Here is a 21,283-nt window from a genome sequence, read left to right on the forward strand (position 1 = left end):
CAGCAGCAGTACAAAAAGCTATATGATAGCAATGAGAAGAGGGCATGTCCTGGGTGATGTAGATCCTGAACGATAGATGTCACTTTTTTCAGGCATCACTTTTTGAAGATATCATTAATGTTGGGGAGGCTAGTGTTGTCGATTGAGCAGGCTGAGTTTACATCTTTCTGCAGCTTTTCTGAATCTTGTGCAGTGGCCCCTCCATACCAGATGGTGATGCAACTAGTGAGAGGGCTCTCCCTGGTGCAAGAATGTTTGGTGACATACCAAGTTTCACTCAAACTCCAAATGAAACATAGCTGCTGTTGTGCCTTCTTTGCAACAGCATCAACTGGGCCCAGGGCAGATCCTCACATACTGTATGCCAGCACCCAGGAACTTGCAATTGCTCAGCCTTTCTAGAGCTGATCTCTCAATGAGGACTAGTGTGTCTTCCCTCAACTTCTCTTTTCTGAAGTCAACAATGAATTTCTTGGTCTTACCGATGCTGAGTGCTAGATTGTTGTTGTGATACTACACAACTATCTCATTCATATATGTCTCCTCATCACCATTTGATATTTGGCCAACAATAGTTGTGTCATCCACAGTCATGTAGATTGTAAATGTCACAACTATTGTCATGAGTAGAGCAGTGAGCTAATCACGCACCATGGAGATGTGCCATTGTTGACTGTCAGTAAGGAGGAGATGTTGTTTTTGATTTACATCGACTGTGATCTCTCAAGGAGGAAATCAAGGATCCAGTTGCAGAGGAAGATACAGAGGTCCAGGATTTGAACCTTGTTGATAGTGCTGAATGCTGAGTTGTAATCAATAAACAGCAGGCTGACATACTACTGTGCTGGTGATCCAAAGCTGAGTGGAGAACCAGTGAGAATGCATCTCTGTAGACCTATTGTGGCAATAGATCCACATCCTAGCTTAAGCAGGGGATGATTCTAGCCATGACCAACCTCTCAAAGCACTTCATCACATTAGATGTGAGTGCTACTAGGTGATAGTCATTGAGACAACTCACCCTGCTCTTCTTGAGCACTGGTATGTTTGTCACCCTATTTGAAGCAGGTGGGGATCTTCAACTGCAAGCAGTGAGAGATTGAAAACGTCCTTGAACACTCCTGCAAGTTGCTTCTCAACACTGGTGCTAAAATCTTAAGGCAATTGGACTTTCCAAGGGTGGCACAGTAAGATTTCTTGATGGTGGCCTAACAGTGGTCAAGTGCGTTGGCTCCCTGGTTCCACGTGTGGCATGTTGGTGGTAGCCATTCAGAGGCTTCTTCAAGCTGACCTGGATGAGATCCCCTACAACTGCCCAGATAGGGAAGGCATCAAGGTGAGCTATTTCATGTCTACAGATTACTATCTAAATGGAGTCAAGTTAGGAAAAGGGGAAGTACAATGAGATCTAGGTGTTCTTGTACATCAGTCAATGAAAGCAAGCATGCAGGTACAGCAGGCAGTGAAGAAAGCTAATGGCAAGCTGGCCTTTATAACAATAGGAATTGAGTATAGGAGTAAAGAGGTCCTTCTGCAGTTGTACAGGGCCCTGGTGAGACCCCACCTGGAGTAATGTGTGCAGTTTTGGTCTCTAAATTTGAGGAAGGACATTCTTGCTATTGAGGGAGTGTAGCGTAGGTTCACAAGGTTAATTCCCGGAATGGCGGGACTGTCATATGTTGAAAGATTGGAACGACTGGGCTTGTATACACTGGAATTTAGAAGGATGAGAGGATATCTGATTGAAACATATAAGATTATTAAGGGATTGAATACGCTGGAGGCAAGAAGCATGTTCCCGCTGATGGGTGAGTCCAGAACTAAAGGCCACAGTTTAAGAATAAGGGGTAGGCCATTTAGAACAGAGATGCAGAAAAACTTTTTCACCCGGAGAGTGGTGGATATGTGGAATGCTCTGCCCCAGAAGGCAGTGGAGGCCAAGTCTCTGGATGCATTCAAGAGAGAGTTAGATAGAGCTCTCATAGATAGTGGGGTCAAGGGATATGGGGAGAGGGCAGGAACGGGATACTGATTGTGTATGATCAGCCATGATCACAGTGAATGGCGGTGCTGGCTAGAAGGGCCGAATGGCTTACTCCTGCACCTACTGTCTATTGTCTACTGAACATGATGAACTGCTTCTCCAATACCTGCCTGAGGTGGATTGTACTCCACTGCCAGGATGATGATGTAAATCTCCCTTGATTGCTAGATGTTCCAGGTCAGATGATCAGGACTAAGACAGAACCAACACATCTCTGCATCTCAATGTGTTAATCATGAAGCATTCTCCCTCTCCCCTACCTTTAAAAGACTCAGCTGACCTACCTTATGGTGAATGGTGGAGCCATTGGCCTGCGGCACTGTGCCTGAAGTGACGGGACAGCCATGTTTCCATGAAGCAAAGTGCACAGCAGCTCCTGCTGCCCCTCTGATACTGCAATCTTGCTCTAAATTCTTCAGTTTTATTTTACAGTGACTGTACATTTGCCAGCAAGATAATCGGGATTGGGGGTCTAAGGCCTTTGTGCTTCAATCATATCTGTGGCTCAACACACTTTCCCCACTTCCATTTTCTTAAAGGGGAACCACACCCGTGACCTGAGTCTGCCGTTCGGGGTCCATCGATATTGAGGGTCAATAGATATTTGAAACATCTTAAAACAATGTTGCTTACTGAAGACCCATGGCTGTGACTGTGGATTTTAGCTGTAGCAGTCCTTAATGGAAACACTTGATGATTCCCATCAGTGCTGCGAGCAAAGCAAGTAGGCAAAGACTTACTGGCGCCATCAAGTTGGCATTGACTATACAAGAAATAACCAAATTAGAACAAAAAAAGTCTACTGCAGAGCAAACTGGTCATGGTGAGGAAGGTGATTACAGTGGTGCAGGTTGCTTCAAGACCGAATGGTTGAAGAGAAATGGCTTTCCTTGAACCTGCAAGAGTGGGACTTCAGGCTTCGTCACATCCTGCCCAATGACAGCTACAAGAGGTGGCATCCCCAATGGATACTTGATGATAAATATTGCCTTCTTGAGACAGCACCTCATGTAGAAACTTCTGATGGAGGGGATAAATGTGCCCATGACGCACTGGGCTGAGTCCATTACCCTATGCAGCTTCTTATGTTCCTGCATTAATTTTAACATTCATGGGAAAAATGACCATCCTAGGCTTCAACCAATTTCTGATGCATAGAGGATTTTTTTTTGTTAAAGAGATAACTTTAAGGGTAAAATCTACTTCTGTATTTTTGATAAAGCAAGACAGAAAGCATTAAATTACTGGCATTAAAGATCACCTCTTTTTTTTTTGCACAGTGACAATTTATCCCAACCCATACACACAAGCAATGGCATTTACAATGTGAATATGACTTGTGTTATTAAGTTAGCAATTCATTTCTACTTTGTTTAGACTTTCATTTTCTGTCATTATTACAATTCTTACTGATGTGTTTGATCGGAGGCCATCATTTTCCAGTACTCTGAGCTCATATTTCAGCACAGTAATGAAGGGAATACTACCTCACTGGAGTTGGGACATTCTACAGTGATGTGATTGCCTGTTCTTTGGATGTTATAGATTGCATTGATCTATTAAAAGAAATGCTAGTAGGTTCTTGTCATAATTACATTTTTTTGCTTTGATCAATACCAACAAATGATAAACAATTCATCACTACCCTTTTCTTGCTCGTGGATCTTATTGTCCAAATTAACCACTGTATTTAACTACATATTTGACATCTTCAATGTATTGTTAAGGCCTTTGCGTTTCATATCAGAGGATCTGTCCTGGGTCTGGCACACAAGTGCCAATGCAAAGAAGGCATTATTTTTACCTTTTCAAATTGTTTGTATAGTAACTGTGTACCAGTCTTTGCGAATCCCTCCACATCTCAAAACTCTGCACTCCCACCATTTAAATAATAGGCTTCTATTTTTTTACCAAAACTGACTTTTTCATATTTTCCCACATGTTTTTGCATTTTCCAGATCGTTGTGCATTTACTAAACCTAATTATATCCCTTTATAGCCCCTTCATGCTCTCTTCACAGCTTACCCACCTATTTTTGTGTCATGTTCAAATTTAGTAACTATCCGTTTGTGTTTTTGTCCAAGGCATTTATAAAAATTACCAAAAAGTTAAAGAAAAACTAAAGCAAGGAGTAAATAATTTAATGCACCGGTTAAAGTTGCCAATGACACTGGATTTCCAGAGCAGAAAACATTGTTTATATTGTTAGTTTATTTTTTTTTATGGAATGTGGGTGTAACTGACTTCCTGAATTGACTTCTTACTGAGAAAAAAGTTCAAATTGCATTAATGGCTAGATATAACCTAATAGAATAGACCAAGGAAGTTGCTAAATCCCTTCCCTACAGTTCTTTCTCGGAAGTGGAGTGGTAACCCTGTTGCATTTTATTGACAACTGGTTGGTTTTACAATTGCTATTATGTCAATCATTATTATATAGTAGAAACTGATTTAATTTAATCACTTATATCAATTGTATTCTCCCGATAACATAGATTTCCTAATTAGTAATTAATTTGAATGTTAGGCCCAGCAGATGAACTGAGAGATCTGCACTGTTCCCCAAAGTTGTCAGAATTTCATACATTCATTTATTTACCTGCAAACCACTTCTGTTGTTACTCATGTGAATAATAACTCCAGGGAAAAATAATATCTATAAAGTCCGCCCTATCTGACACCAGCATTTTCAGGGGAGAAGGGTCTTAGGCAGTATTTTCAGGAGCAGATCAGAATTTTAAATAGATTTCTTGGAGCATTTGCAGGAAATCCACACTATTGTGTCGAAGTGCTAAGAGCATAATAGTTTTTACAGAAGTCCCTTGAAGATAGCCAGGAAATCCTTAATATTTGCAAAAGATCCTCAGGAGCATATCAATTAGTAGAAGGACTTACTGGAGGCAAGTCAATATTCGAGGAATATTTCTAGTGGATCCCAAGACAATCTTAGTTTTTGTGGATTATTTCCAGGAGTGATACAGTTTTCCAGGAAGATATTTATAGTAGAGAAGTAAGCCTCAATCACAAAGCATTTATAGTGCAGAATCAGAATCTGGCCTATTACCACTGACATTTGTCGTGAAGTTTGTTGTTTCTCCACAGCATTACAGTGCAATACGTAAAATAGAATAAGAAATACAAATAAAAATAAATAACTAAGACAAATAGAGAGCAAAAATAGTGAGGTAGTGTTCATGGATTCATTCTCCGTTCAGTAATCTGATGGTGGATGGTGTTCCTAAAATGTTGCGTGTGTGTAGAAGTGAGATTAGCAAGTAGGGTAAAGTAGGTAAGAATGTAATGTATTCATAATTAGAGTGAACAGTTGGGATAACAACATTTACAGATTATAGTAATATCTGTATGGAATACCCAGAGCAACAACATTCACTGGTAAAGCCTGGATAACAATAGTTACAGGGAGCACCTGAGATAGGAATATACACAGGAAGTTCTCAGGATTAATAGGAATTAACTTGGGATATCATGTCTACTTTGAAAAATTAAGATGATAATGTCAACCGGGAAGGAGGAAGGTCACCATCTTGGAACATTAAATCTGTTTCTCTTTCCATGGATGCCGCCTGACCTAGTGAATATTTCCAGTACGACTTGTCTATTATAAAATCGTCGGCTTAATGCCACAGCAAGTAAAGCTGCTGCACAGATCGAGTGGCCCAGGTTCATTACATTAAACAGCTGTGATGTTTCTGCTGCTGGACTGTCAAGTCATCAGCTGGGTCCATCCGTCTCCAGACGTTTCATCCCCTAACCCGGAACATCCTCGGGATGGTGGGACAGCAGATAGTGATCAATCTTCTACCCCCGACGGTCAGACTTCCAGCTACTATCGCCCCTTCGAGCCAAAGCCATCTGGATGCTCTCTCTGCTGCTTGTGCATGGTGTTAATGGCTCTTTTCCTGGTTCTCCCTCGTATCCCTAGAGCTGCCATCATCTTCCAGCATGGCATGGCGGGAAATCCTCTTGCCCCCACTTCGACAGCGAGGTTCCACGTCTGCCAGCCTTGCCGTCTGCAATCCACCACCAGGTCTTCAGACCCCGCAAGCTTCCTCTCGTCGCCTCTTGGCATCATGTCTCCCATCGTACTGCTAGCTCTATCACCACGAGCTTCTTTGCACTCTCTGACAATAGTAGAATGTCTGGTCGAAGTGTGGTCTCTACTATTGGTGGGAACACCAGCTTCTTTTCAAGATCAATCTTCATCTCCCAGTCCTTTGCCATGCTCAGGATTCTAACTTCAACTGCGGGCTGTGTAGAGTCTGAAATTCTGCAAGTGACAGTCTGACCTTCCCTGGCTGCTCCAGTTTCAAAGTTCAAAGTCAACTTAATATCGAAGAACATATATGACACCATATACTCCATGAGATTTATTTTCTTGCAGGTATTTAAACGAAAATAATAAAATACATTTTTTGTTTGAAAAACTACAGTATATATAACAAAGTCTGACAAACATCCAATGTAAAAAAGAGGACAAATCATGCCAATAATAAATAAATAAATAAATAAATAAATAAATAAATAAATAAATAAATAGATAGATAGATAAATAAATAGATAGATAGATAGATAGATAGATAGATAGATAGATAGATAGATCGATAGATAGACAAATAAATAAATAATAAGGAGTGCACAAGTTATAGAGTCCCTGAAAGTGAGTCTGTAGGTTGTGGAATCAGTTCAGTGTTGAGGTGGGTGAAGTTATCCATGCTGGTTCAGGAGCCTAATTGTTAAAGGGTAATACCTGTTCCCAAACCTGGTGGTGTGGGACCTAAGGCTCTCGAGCATCCTGCCTAACGGCAGGAGCAAGAAGAGAACGTGGCCTGGATGGAGTGAAATTTCCTCCACGTTCCAGAGCTGCAGCCATAGGTTAACTGCCTAATGTAAACACCCATAGTGTAAGTGGGTAGGTGCTAGGAGAATTAAAGTTTCAATAGGGATGTGAGACAGATTGGAATACAAGGAAATAATGAGAGAGTAGATTAATGGGAATACTCTGCGAACTGGCATACATTAGATAGACCAAATGGCCTTACATGTCAGAGGAAATATGCAATGTGAATTATGATATGAGATGATCTCAGGAGATGATCACAACAGCACACCAGCATCAGTTGTTAGCTCACAAATGTTTGGAAAGTTAATGATTTCTTGTTAGCAATCATTCCATTACCTTCTTGAGTCAAGTAATCATCTTGGGGGAAGTGATTGTAATTGCCACAGAGTCCGCAGGTCCTACTGAAATATTTTTTAGACAATGTGATGGCGACATTTTCATTGGTATCAATCCTGGCGGTGAACCCATATTCATTGCTTGACATAATATAGTAGCCTGCTTCTGTCCCAATGTACACACCATAAGTTGTAAATGGGAGCTGGATCCTAAGCAAAATAAAGACAGACAAACTAGTTCAGAATTATAGGCATGGAGTTCACTTATACTGTAATCCCTACAGTCAGTATCTACTGAGAAGGAAATACTTCAAATTAACCTGTGCTAGGTTGAGAAGATTACCCAAGTCTGAATGTGAAGAACACCAAGGGCATGATTTTGAGCTTTAGGAAAGTGTAGACAACCCAACCCTCTCTGCGAGTATGGCTCCTCCATAGAGACAGTTAAGTGCACCAAGTTCCTGGGAGCTCATACCATGGATGACCTCAGCTGGTCCCCCCCCCCCGAACAAAAAGGCACAGCAGTGTCTCCACTTCCTACAGAGCTTGAGGCAAGCAAGGCTCCCACCCGAACCCCCCCCCCCCCCGCCTTCATCTTCTGCATTTTACAGGGGCACCATTGACAGTGTCCTGACAAGGTACATCTCCATCTGGTATGGGAACGGTGAAGCATCAGATCAGAAGTGCCTACAAAGGACTGTGAGGATGACTGAGAGGATCATAGGGGTTCTCCCTACCATCCATCAGGGACATTTAACAGGAGCACTGCGTATGCAGTGCCCTTAGTATCATCAAGGATCCCACCCATCCGTCCAGCATCCTCTTTGACTTCCTACCCTCAGGCCGTAGGCTCCGATGCAGAAAAACAAGAATGGTCAGAATGAGGAACAGTTTCTTCTCTCTGTGTTAGGCTTCTGAAATCCCTACTGTATCGCATTCGAAGTTTCACCAGCTAATCTATTCTGTACCTTACAACAATTAAATTATGTACTTTACTTTATTTATGTGTAATTCATCTGTAGATTTTATCCTTACTTTGCTAAATTTTTGTGCGTTATATGTGTGTTATGTGCTTTACACCCTGGTCTGGGGGAAAGTTGTCTCTTTTGACTGTATCCATGTATATACTTAAATGACAATAAACCTGACTTGTCTTGACTTCACATCTAGGGTACGGATAGTTTTGAAGCTAATAGCAAAAGTGAAATTGCCAATCTACCTAACCTGTGAATTTTCCCATCTTCTATTCAGGATGAAGTTCTCCCAATGTGTGTCAGCATAAAATTACCAATGCTCAGATATATCAGACCAAAGAAGATCCTGTTTTCTTTAAGTCTTTTCTTCAGTTAATTGCAATGTAAACATCACTGGTATAAAATCCAAATTTGGGCCATGCTTACAGCCAGGCTTGCAGCCTGATAGGACTTGATGTATGTTGCTTGAGCATTGCCTGGTTCAAGTCTGAACTGCTTTGCTTTGGTTCAGATCTATATGTCCCTGCGTATATGAATGGATAGTTGTTTTTGAAAAAGCCAGAAACACAAATATTAAGCAACTGGGGAGGGGACCTTCCCTCTCTGTTCTGGTTTGTACTCAGAGAGATTTATTGGGTGCCAAAGGCCCCAAAATCACATTGGTTTGAGTAGCGAAAGCCCTTTCCGATTCCCAAAATCATAGATGCACGAGTCATATGATCATGATACTGAATGGGACAGGAAGCCATTAGAGCTCAGGCAATTTGAGAGCTGACTTTGGCAATACTTCACAGGAGATATTGCAACATAACAAGTCAAAACAGGAATAACATCATGACAATGGTGTTTACAATTTTAAAATCTGTAAACCAAAGAACAATTGGCTACACTATCAGCCTGTGAAGCAGGGTCAGTGGGACGGATGAACCCAGGATTAGTGAGATCCCTTACCTTTTCTTCCCTACTGACACTTCTCCTTTTAAAGTGAGAGTGACTTCAAAGTATTCACCCAGGTACAGAGTAATGCTTTTCCGTTTTCCATTCTGGTAGTTACCTGTAAAAAACGGGACACTGTCACTTGCCAAGCATTGCCCAGGAAGGGTGGTCAGGAAGTCAATCTCATGCAAGTTAAATATGCTTGAATCCAAAGGCTGCAAAGTGAAAAAGATGAAGTGAGATACCTAAAAATGAGAAGGAGTTTTTGACGCAGTTGCCAGCCAGCTTGTAACTGCAGTGCCCTGGGAATTCGTAAAACTTCCCATCGAAGGTTTGGATGCGGTCGTGTCCGAAGAGACTACATCGGGCATCCTGAGATGGTTTGTTCTGGACCTCAGTGAGCGATCGTTTCCCTTGTCCTGGTAAACAAACACATGGAGCTCCATATCATTCACCGCCACATTCTGATTACCTCCCTGCACCGTTACCCTTTGGTTTAATTCTCACTCCCTCTTGTTGAAAGATGAGTCACCTGTGACAAGTTAAACAATTCTTCGTCCAAGAGGTGGGAGGAAAACAGAATAAGTTTGTCCAGCAGCAGAAGTTCCACTTAGAAAAAACAAATCTATATATCAGCGACTCACAGCTTAACATGCACTATAACCCCTTGTTAGAAGACAAACTGCCCCTCATACCTTGAGAGCAGAGCGCCAACGCAAAGACCAGAAACAGTGACAGGTAACAGCTCACCATCTATGTGAAGCCAAGAGAAAAACAATTAGCAAAGCTCCGAACAACATCACTGAACATTTTCTCACGTTTTCTTCATAGGCAATGTAATTCCCAATTCCTTCTCAAAGTTCCTTCCAAAAATAATTTTCCACTTCAAGTAGCCTCATTCACTGAAGGCAAGGGAGATTGCAGATCCAGTCTGTTGCTGAAGTAGTCTTGTTCATTTTTTTTTTAACTCTCTGGTCTATGCTTTGAAACATGTTTGAATTCCACCCCCCGCCCCCTAAAGTGCCTCTTCTGCCCTACAGAGAGGCTAAGGATACAAACAGCAGTTACCTCAGTTCCTACAGGCAACAATTTTTGAGACAAGCAAAGTGACTTCAATGCAATGTCATATCAGCAGTTCTGAACTTCAGGAGCAACCACTTCCAAGAGCTGTGAATTGTCTTCTTGGGAAAACAGGACAATTTATAGAGGGCAGGAACTGTGTAATAATCAACAATGAAGACACGGGGAGGGAGACTTTGCATGTTATATCCGTTTGCTGAATTATGGTATCAGATTCAATAGAAACTGCACAGCCTTAATTGCCCAAAAGGAAACAATGGAAGGAAACTAGATAAAACACGCTGACAGACTTACCAGAACTGAAAGTATCAGAGAGCTCCTAAAACAACCATCCTCCCCCCACCGTCTCCTGCGATCCGCTACGAGACTAGGACATATTTCACACTTTATATCATGATTCTGCCAGTATTTTATTTAGTTGATAATGTCTGGAATTAACATATTTTGAGCTGACTTTTACAACAATTGTACAGAGGTTAAGACTTTTATTGCAATAATTTTTGCTGTATATCTGAAAATATTTGTTAGTTTTCCAAATGACGTACTTTTTTAAATTTTAGAATAATTAATGCGTACTCTGAAATAACTTCAGACACAGGGAAAGTCTTTCACTTGAACCGGATAGGTATTAATATCTTTTCCAAGAAAATAAATGGATCCAGGCTGCTGGGGTGTAATTGATTTCGCACACAGTGAGAAACTTCATGTTAAAGCCCAAAAAGAGGAAGAACAGGATTATTAAATTAGGTGGCACACTAATATAGCTGTTTGCAAAATGCCAATATAGTGCCAGCAATCCAGGTTCAATGCTGCTAACGTCTGTAAGGAGTTTGCAAATCATCTGGATTTCCTCCCCATGACCTGGTTTCCTCCCACAATCCAAAGACTACAAGTTGACAGGTTAATGGATTCCTTGGGTGTAATTGTATTACAGTGTTACAGTATTACAGTGGAATAAAGGGAATTACAGAGGCATGAGAGAGGAGTAGGCTAGAACTGATTGGAAAAGAACACTGGTAAGGATGATGACAGAGTAGCAATGGCTGAAATTTCTGGAAGCAATTCAGAAGGCACATGAAACACAGTCATGGCTAATAAGAGAATTCAAAGCCAACATAAAAGCCAAAGAGAGGGCATATAATAGAGCAAAAATTAGTTGGAAGTTAGGTTGGGAGCTTTTAAAATCGAATGGAAGGCAACTAAAAAAGTAATTAAGAAGGTCAAGATGGAATACAAAAGTAAACTAGCCAATAATATTAAAGAAGATACCAAAAGTTTCTTCAGATACCTAAAGTGTAGAAAAGAGATGAGGGCAGATATCGGACCACTGGAAAACGATGCTGGAGAGGTAGTAATGGGGGTCAATGAAATGGCGAATAAACTGAATAAGTATTTTGTATCAGTCTTCACTGTGGAAGACTCTAACACATAGCACTCCTCCTTGCTTAGCTATAAACTCCAACTCAAGATGGAATGCATCTCAACTCAAATATGCAACACCTAGCTCTCTAATCATCATATATACAGTATATATACATCCAGACAAAGTTTCAAACCAATGTTTTCACTTTGACCATGCAGGTCCTCCAACACCTCAGCTCTCAGCTTGGATGGTACAACACCACTCAATCCCCACATAAGGAAACCCCAGGGCAAGTGCATCCCAGTACTGGTAACAATAGGGGAACTAGAATTTCTGCTGCACATTCCAGCCAATGTGAATAACCCACTACTATAATGGGAAGACTTTTGATTTGCATTAGGGAGAATACGTCAAGAGGAGTGTCCTATCCTCTAAATTTTTCATGTATTTTCTTTACCAAGGGTAAATGGGACAATCCATCAGCATTTCTATGATTGAATTCCTTTTCAATTTAATCATGTAAATGTATCCTCCAAGAAACACAGCCCATCTCTGCATCTCTTCTGTCAGAGGAACACCATTCCGTGGATTGGAAATGGACTCCAGTTATTGATGATCAGTAATGAGGGCAAACTCTCTTCCATACAATTACTGGTTGAAACATTTTCACACCCCAAACCAGACTCATGGCCTGTCTATCAATCTGTAGTTAATTTATCTCTGCAATGGTAAGGGAACATAATGCAAAAGCTATGCGGCGTTCACTTCCATCATTCATAAAATGTGACTTGACTGCACCTATACCTTAAAGCAAGATGTCACTGGCAAGCTTCATTGGATGATATGATCATAATGTGTGAGTACAATTTCTGTCGTTACCATTTTGTTTGTCTTTTGGAACGCTATCTCACACTGCTATGCCCATTGCCACTTCTTCCCACTTTGTAATATTGACTTCAAGGGTGGAGCACAGCTGCAAAGTTTGGCAGGAACCTGTTATAGTAATTAACAAATCCTAAAAAGGACCCAAACTATGACCTGTCCTTTGGCCTTGTCATCGTTACCGGTAACAATGATGTCATCCAGGTAACACTGAGTGCCTGGGCTGCCCTGCAGCACCCGGTCCCTAGCTTTCTGCCAGAGTGCAGGTGCAGATGCTTCTCCAAAATAAACCTATTATAGCAATAAATCCATTTGTGAATGTTTATGGTGAGAAACACTTTGGACTCTACTTCCATCTCTGCCTCAGATGGAATACTAGAGATCAGGAAGGAAAGGCAATGGACAAAGCAGTGTGAGATGGATTTCCAAAGGTCAGAGGAAATGGTGATGTCAAGAACTATCCACTTTGCTGAAGTGTGTCCCTCTAGAAAGTTTTGCAAAGATATCCTCTAATCTGGGCAGAGGGTATTGATCTACAGTGGGTATTGGATTGATGGTGACCTTAAAGTCACCACAGATCCTGACAGATCCATATGTCTAGCACACTGGTAACACTGGTGTTGCCCATGGGCCCCACTCAAACTTGGAAAGAATTCCTTCAGCCTCCATGGGATCTAACTCTCTAGCTGTTTTAGCACAGAGAGCACAAGAAACCAAACAGGCTTTGTAAAACTTTGGTGTGACATTTTCTTTTTTTTTAATTTTTTTATTAGTTTTTCAAAACATTTTACAAATTAAAAACCCCAAATCCCAATGAGGAACATTAAAACAGTGCAAAATTAAGCATACAATAACAATATGCTACAAAGGAAGAGAATTTAACAAAAAAGCACCTAAATTAAAGACAAGTAAGCTTGGTGTCCTCCCCAAGCCCCACAACACAAGAAAAAACAACAGCAACTCCAGACCAACCACAACACAATATAGAGAGTATAAGTCAGGACAGCCAAACTCCCAGACTGTGAATACACTCAGCAACAGAGGATAATAATGCCTTCTACCAGAAAAAAAAGGAGCTGAAAGCAAGGAACCGAAGAGAAAAAAAAACCCTAGTCAAGAGGAAGGTTATGAAAGTACTCGATAAAAAGTCCCCAGACCTTATGGAACTTTAGATTCGAATTGAGAACTGAATAATGAATTTTTTCGAGGTCCAAACAGGCCATGATGTCGTTAAGCCATTGAGCATGAGTGGGCGGGGCAACATCTCTCCATCTAAGGAGGATCAAGCGTCTAGCCAGGAGAGAGGCAAAGGATAATATTCGGCATTTGGTCAGACCCAGACATAAATCTGTCTCGCCCCAAATACCGAACAGAGCAATTAAGGGGTTCGGTTCTAGGTGCTGATTCAGAATACACGATAACGTAGTGAAGACATCTTTCCAGAATTTCTCCAAGCTAGGACAGAACCAGTACATATGGATGAGAGAGGCCACGCCCCTCTTGCATTTATCACAGAGCGGACTAACGCTAGGGTAGAATCGAGATAGTTTAGATTTAGACATATGGGCTCTATGAACAATCTTAAACTGTAAAAGGCAGTGGCGAGCACAAAGAGAGGTTGAGTTAACCGAGTTGAGAACTGAATCCCAGCTCTCCTCAGATAAGGAGATATTTAAATCCTACTCCCAGGCCATTTTGATTTTATCCATGGGGGCCCGTCGTAAGGCCGCTAGTTTATCTCGGATGATTGATATTAAGCCTTTACCTAGTGGATTCATGGAAAGAAATAGATCCATAGCATTTTTCACAGGCATTTCAGGAAAGTTAGGAATTAAAGGAGCAATAAAGTGTCGGATTTGGAGATATCTGAAAAAATGAGCATTGGGCAGATTGAACTTAACAGAGAGCTGCTGAAAAGAAGCGAAGCGATTATCAATGAAAAGATCTTCAAAATGTCTAATGCCCTTCCTATACCAAACCTGGAATGCTGAATCGTATGTAGTAGGTAGAAAAAGGTGATTATGAGCAATGGGGCTGGAAACAGAAAACCCCTGGAAACCATAGCATTTCCTGATCTGAGCCCATATACGCAAAGTGTGTCTAACAAGAGGATTAGCTATTGATCTGGGCAGACTACTAGGGAGTGCAGAGCCAAGAAGTGCAGAGATAGATAATTCTTTGGTGGAGCTAAGCTCCATCGCCACCCAGTTAGGGCACTCGGGTTGGCCGTGGAAGAAAGACCAAAAGGTAGCACAACGTATATTAGCTGCCCAATAATATAAACGAAAGTTAGGTAAAGCCATGCCACCCTCTTTTTTAGATTTTTGGAGATGGATTTTATTAATTCTAGAGCGCTTATTCTGCCACAGATATGACAAAATAATAGAGTCTAAGGAATCAAAAAAAGATTTAGGAATAAAAATTGGGATAGATTGAAATAGGTACAAAAATTTAGGGAGAACATACATTTTAACAACATTAATACGACCTACCAAAGACATAGACAGAGGTGACCATTGTACTAGACTCTGTTTTATAGCATATGAAAGATTGGCAAAGTTTTCACGAAAGAGATCTTTAAACTTCCTTGTGACTGTAATTCCAAGATAAGTAAATTGATTATGAACTACTTTAAAAGGGAGATCACGAAATGTTAGTTCTTGTGCTTCTTTATTAATTGGGAGAAGTTCACTCTTATGTAAATTAAGTTTATAGCCAGAGATCTGGCTAAACTGGTCAAGAAGTGAAAACATTAGAGGTAAGGATGTAGATGGATTTGAGAGAAAGAGTAATAAGTCATCAGCATAGAGAGAAACTTTATGCTCAACACCCCCTCTCCAAATCCCGGTCAATTCATGGCAGTTTCGAAATGCTATCGCCAGAGGTTCCATAGCCAAATCAAAGAGAAAGGGACTTAAGGGGCATCCCTGATGGATGCCACGTTTGAGATTAAATACTTGGGATTTCTGGAAATTAGTTAAAACAGAAGCAGTAGGACACAGGTACAGCAATTGGATCCAAGAGATGAAACTTTGGCCAAGGTCAAATTTTTCTAAAACTGCAAAAAGGTAGTTCCACTCTATACGATCAAATGCTTTCTCCACATCGAGGGAAATAACACATTCAGGAATCCCAGTTGGAGGTGAGTATAAGATATTAAATAAACGCTGAATGTTAAAAAAAGGGAGACGGTTTTTAATAAAGCCTGTTTGGTCATCAGAGATAATGGAGGGAATGACGGTTTCTAATCTATGAGCCAAAACTTCAGCTAAGATCTTTACATCAACATTGAGCAGAGAGATCGGCCTATACGAGGAACACTCTGTTGGGTCTTTGCCCTTTTTTAAAAGAAGAATAATAGATGCCTCACTGAAAGAGGGTGGCAATTTGCCGTAATTAAACAAATCAGATAATACTGAAAGTAACTGAGGAGAAAGAAGAGAAGAGAATGATTTATAAAATTCTACAGGGAACCCATCAGGTCCAGGAGATTTCCCTGAGGACAGTGCAGAAATTGCAGTAGATATTTCTTCTAATGACATAGGCGCATTGAGTTTGGCTTTGAAATCAGATGAAAGTGAGGGGATATTCAGATTCTGTAAAAATTGATCAACAGAGATATTGTCATACAGAGATTCAGAGGAATAAAGCCGAGAATAAAAATTTTTAAATGCGTCATTAATTTCTAAATGATCCAATGTAAAGTCTCCATTCTCCTTCCGGATCTTTGGAATATGTTGTTTGGCTTTGGAACGCCTCAGCTGATTGGCTAGGAATTTACCAGACTTATCCCCATGAATGTAAAAGCGACTCTTGCTTTCGAGAAGTTGGTGTTCGACAGGTTGAGTGGACAGAAGGTTAAACTTCAACGCGCTTCTTGTATAATTCAGGGTTCTTAGTTTGGGCATATGTTTGATCCAATTCTTTAATCTGGTTAATGAGGTCTAATCGATCTGCATGAGATTTTCTGTTGAGATTTGCTGTATAAGAGATTATTTGCCCCCTCAGATATGCTTTCATGGCATCCCAGACAATCTGGGATGGCACTTCAGGTGATGTATTAGTGTTAAAATAAAAGGTTATCTGATCCTTAATAAATTTTAAAAAATCATCATCCGATAGTAAAGTTGAATCAAACTGCCAGTGTTTATTCCTCTGAGGGAGACCGGGCAAATTCAGAGAGAGAGTAATTGGGGCATGGTCAGAAATCAGTATACTCTGATAGTCACAAGAGTGGTCAAATGGAATAAGTTGGTTATCGAGTAAGAAATAATCAATCCTAGTGAAGGTATGGTGAACATGTGAGAAAAAAGAATAATCTCTCTCCGTAGGATGGAGGAAACGCCATATATCAGAGATACCATAATTAGAGAGAAACGATTGGATAGCTAAGGCAGATTTAGTAGGTGATCTAGTAACAGAGGATGATCGATCCAAATTAGGATCTAACCAACAATTGAAGTCACCACCCAGTATAAAAGAGTATGAGTTTAAGTCTGGTAGTGAGGAAAAAAACCGTTCAAAAAAATTAACATCATCAAAGTTGGGGGCATACAGGTTTGCTAGTGCAACTTTAGTGTTATATAGTTTGCCAGAAACGATAACAAAACGGCCATTTGTATCAGATATTTTATTATGGAGTTCAAAAGGGATATTTGAGTTAATAAGAATGGAGACTCTCCTAGCTTTAGCGGTAAAGGATGAATGAAAATGCTGACCCGCCCACTTTGACAGAAGCCGGGAGTTATCAGAACAACGAATATGAGTTTCTTGAAGGAAAGCAATGTCAGCTTTGAGTTGTTTGATATGTGAGAATACCTTCCTCCTTTTAACAGGGTGATTCAATCCCTTTACATTCCAGCTCACAAATTTAAGTGCACTAGCCATTATCGATTACTAATGCATAAAAGGCAGAAGGCATATAAAAAGTCAAGCAGTACAATAGCAGTCTGGGAGCAGAGATGTAAACATAGATTCATAAAATCAAAACATATACATGTCCTGAGCAATAAAGAGATATAATATATACAGTGAGTGATGTTGGAACTGGAAAACCCACCCCACCCACACAACTCAAAACTAGACGGCTACCAAAACAAGTAGCTAGCTCTACCAAAAAAATTAACCCAAATACAACTTCCAGATCTGAGTCATTAACAGCAGTTCCGTATAAATACTATACCAAATAGTAACTAGTTTATGCACTAGAAAACATAACTACAGATTAGAACACCTTCTGCAGGAATATAAAACTTAATACAGAGAAAATCGGAAGAGGACCAAAACTAACCTGCCAGCAAAAAATTATAGAAGAATAAAGTAAGAGAAAGGAAAAAAAAGGATAAAAAAAGGAGAGGAAGGGGAAAATTATAAATTCAAGATGAGTATTTATCAACCATTTACAGAGAAGAGAGAAAAAAATTCAGAGATTAGAAAAAAGGGGTGAAGAAAAGGAAAAAAAGAAAAAAGTATAATAAAATAAATAAATATAAAAAGAAGGGAAAATAGATCGGCAATTAAACTGTGAACCAACAAACAGGGAGGCTTTCACTAAAGACTTCAAACCTCCAAAACAAGTTAAAGTCAGTTGTAGAACTCTGTAGATAAAGTTGTACAAGAATAAAAGATAGATTACACACACACCAAATCCAGGGAGAGATTGTCAACAGCCCTTAGAGTTTCGATGAGTAATGTCTGAATGATTCAAGTAAAGTCTGAGTCCAGAAAAAGTAATTTTACTATGAGAGGTACTTATCCGCCATTTTAGGAGGTCCGATCGGGTTCCGAAGGTGGCTGGATAGCCGGAAGACTTGCCACAAATGCTTCAGCTTCCTTGGCTGACTTAAACCATTTGTATTTCCCAGTGTTAAGCTTGATTCGTAGATCAGCAGGAGAACGAAGAGAGGGTTTAAAACCACGATCAAAAAGCACTTTCATTGCGCCTTTAAACTCAGCGCGCATCTTTAAGGTCTGGGGTGCAAAATCTTCCACAAAGCGAATGGTTGTATCCTGGAAAATAAAAGAACCTCTGCGACGTGTCTCTACGATCAGACGGTGTTTTACCTGGTATTGATGGAAGCACAAGATTACTGGTCATGGGCGGGAGCCCAGAATTCCGGCGGGAACATGGACCCGGTGTGCCCGTTCGAGCTCAGGCGGGTTCTGAAGCAAATCTTTCCCGAATATCTCACAGAGAAACTCGACGAAAAACTTCACTGTTGATCCCTGTTCGGTGGCCTCTGGCAATCCAAGAATTCTAAGATTGCAGCGTTTGCTGCGATTTTCGAGATTCACCATTTTGAAAAGGAGTTTGTTACACTTGTCCTCTAAGCTGGAACAGAGAGTCTCCAAGTATCGAACACGACTTTCTAAATCTTCAGAAGTCGAATCGATGCGAGATAAGTGTTCAGCATGTTTGTCCACTTTATCGTTGATCCGATCAAGTTTGTCCTCCAACTGTTTGAAAGTGGTTTTGAATTCCTTTAAAATTTTGTCTCGGAACTGACCGAGTGCAGCCAGGGTCTTGTCTGAGAGAGCTGTAGCTTCCTTTCTCCCGGATTTAGAACTCTTGCTAGACGTTGTAAGTTAGATGTGTTCACAGGCAAGTAAGAGATACTGAAAAAGTACCCAACTAAGGTTTAAAAAATGGAGACATTTAGTGCAAAGATAGCGACAGTAATGGAACAAAAGTTCGGAGCAGCTAAGCAATCGCCATCTGACCGTAAGTCCTCATTTTCATTTAACACTATTTTACCCTTGATATGCTTGACTTTTCCATTGCCATCTTTGAACACTGCTATGGCATCATCCATTTCTTACCTAATTGGCTTTCAGTTGACTCTATTCCAGGGGATGTGACATGCAAATTGTGGATGAATCCCCAATCAAGTTGTAGTTGTCTAAACCAATCATGACCCCACAATGCAGGCCCTCCTGTTTTTACCAGATGTAAGCCCAATGTGGCTTGTTGGTTGTATTTCACTGTTACAAATGTCATTCCCACATAAGTTATATTTCTCCAGTGTAAGTTCTTAAGTGGATCTCTTCAGGATTCAGTTCAGTATCTTTGAAATGTCGATGAAACTCATTTTGTGAAATGACTGAAACAGCTGAGCCAGTGTACAATTCCATTTAAAATAATTTGACGTTGACTTCTGGTGTAAGTCATGTTGCTTATCTCTTGTTTGTTTTCACATTGTAAATCTCAAGGCTGTCAGTCCTGTATCACTCACATTATTATCAGATATTTCATCAACAGCATGTAGATTAGTCCTCTTTGAAACTGCAAATGGACTTCTTAGATTTTTCTCTTCTCTGTGCAGTCCACTCATTTTTTACTGTCTAACATGCTCTTTCCACATTATTTGTCCCACTTTGATGCATTTGCTTCAGGTTTTGCCCTTAAACTTGCATTGGTCTAGTGTACGTGAGCCCTTGCCACAACTGCAGCATAATTTGTTTAGCCAGGCCAGTTTCTGTTTAGACATTGCAATCTTGTTTACACACTTTCTTTCTTGACTGCAACTCATTGGTCTCTCTCTGCTGTTTCCATTGATACAACAGTTCCAACTGCTCTTTTAAATGTCTGTTGTGCTTCATTTAGGAGTCATTTTTTGACTACTTCTTGTAAGATTCCATAAGCTAAATGCAGGCTAAATCTCAGTGCATTAATAAGCCCATGTCTGAAATGGCAATGCTCAGCCAACTTCTTCAGTTCAGCCACGTAAGCTGAAATGCACTCCCCCTGTTTTTCACTCCACTTTGAAACCTAGAAGATTCTGGAATCAACAATGGCTTTGGTTCTAAATGTTCCAGCATTACATTCATGATATCATTAAAGCTCAATTTGGCTGGTTGGGTTGGAGCAGTCAAACTACTAAACAAGCGCTATGCTGCTTGACCTATTACACTTAGTAAAACTGGCACTTGTTTCTCATTGGCTGTTTCATTTGCTTTAAAACACTGCTCAATTCTTTCAGTATACATGATCCACTTATCTGTTGTGCAATCAAGCACATCTATTTTTCTGATATAGCCACCCATTTCTGCTTTTTTATTATAATTATCACCTAGTACTCATTATTTATGAACTTGTGAATTTCATCCATTTTCTGCCTTTTTTTTAACTCGATCGTCTTTTGTCTCTTGTAAACAAAAAAAATGTGCTGTGTTTTTTTTAAAACTCGAATATCACATTCCTTCACTCCCCCCACTTTCCAAAGAGAAATAGGCTGTACTTTTTTTTAACTCGAACATTTTGCTGTTCTCCAACAGGTAGGTAGTTGTCTTTGGTTCATGTTAAAACTTCTTCATTGCCACTGCCATGTTTTTGTAATTCCTAAAAGTAATCGACAGCAAAAACATGGGAGCCTGGGCAAAGGCGTCTACTTGTTTTTACTTTAAGGAGGCACTCACCAATGACATGGTAGTATAATGACGTATGTTATTCTGTACTTGTACATAACCTTTAAACAACAAAAAATGCTTAATCAAATAGTATATTTACAATATCACTCAAATATTACTACAATATTAAGTAGTAGTTGCAATAGTAGTTACATGAAAATAAAGTAGAATTTATGAAAAGCTACACATAAGTAATGACTGACACAACTAATGTGCAAAGGAAGTCAAGTTGTGCAGATAAAAGAATAAATAAATAATACCATATGAGTCTCATCACATTTCATAAGTGTGGTCAAACAAAAGATGAAATGGAGGCTAGAAGCCAACAAATTTAACCTCCTCCTCAGCCCTTCAACTCACCATTCAGCCCATTTATGCCAGGGCTAGCTGTAAGTTGAAGT

The 21,283-nt window shown here is 40.2% G+C and overlaps 1 protein-coding gene across 1 annotated transcript in view; it reads right to left on the reverse strand.

The window, feature by feature from the left end:
• Positions 1-10,307, reverse strand: part of vwf (von Willebrand factor) — a 122,017-nt gene extending 111,710 nt beyond the window's left edge. Inside the window, exons 1-5 of the mRNA XM_059987573.1 lie at positions 10,220-10,307; positions 9,847-9,904; positions 9,397-9,570; positions 9,167-9,269; positions 7,243-7,451 (exon numbers count right to left, since the gene is read on the reverse strand). Of these exons, the coding sequence (XP_059843556.1) occupies positions 7,243-7,451; positions 9,167-9,269; positions 9,397-9,570; positions 9,847-9,904 (544 nt within the window). The 5' untranslated portion in view covers positions 10,220-10,307. The remainder of the gene's footprint in view (positions 1-7,242; positions 7,452-9,166; positions 9,270-9,396; positions 9,571-9,846; positions 9,905-10,219) is intronic.
• Positions 10,308-21,283: the final 10,976 nt, after the last annotated feature.

Source organism: Hypanus sabinus, chromosome 13 (assembly GCF_030144855.1).
Source record: "Hypanus sabinus isolate sHypSab1 chromosome 13, sHypSab1.hap1, whole genome shotgun sequence".
In the NCBI taxonomy this organism is placed as follows: Eukaryota; Metazoa; Chordata; class Chondrichthyes; order Myliobatiformes; family Dasyatidae; genus Hypanus; species Hypanus sabinus.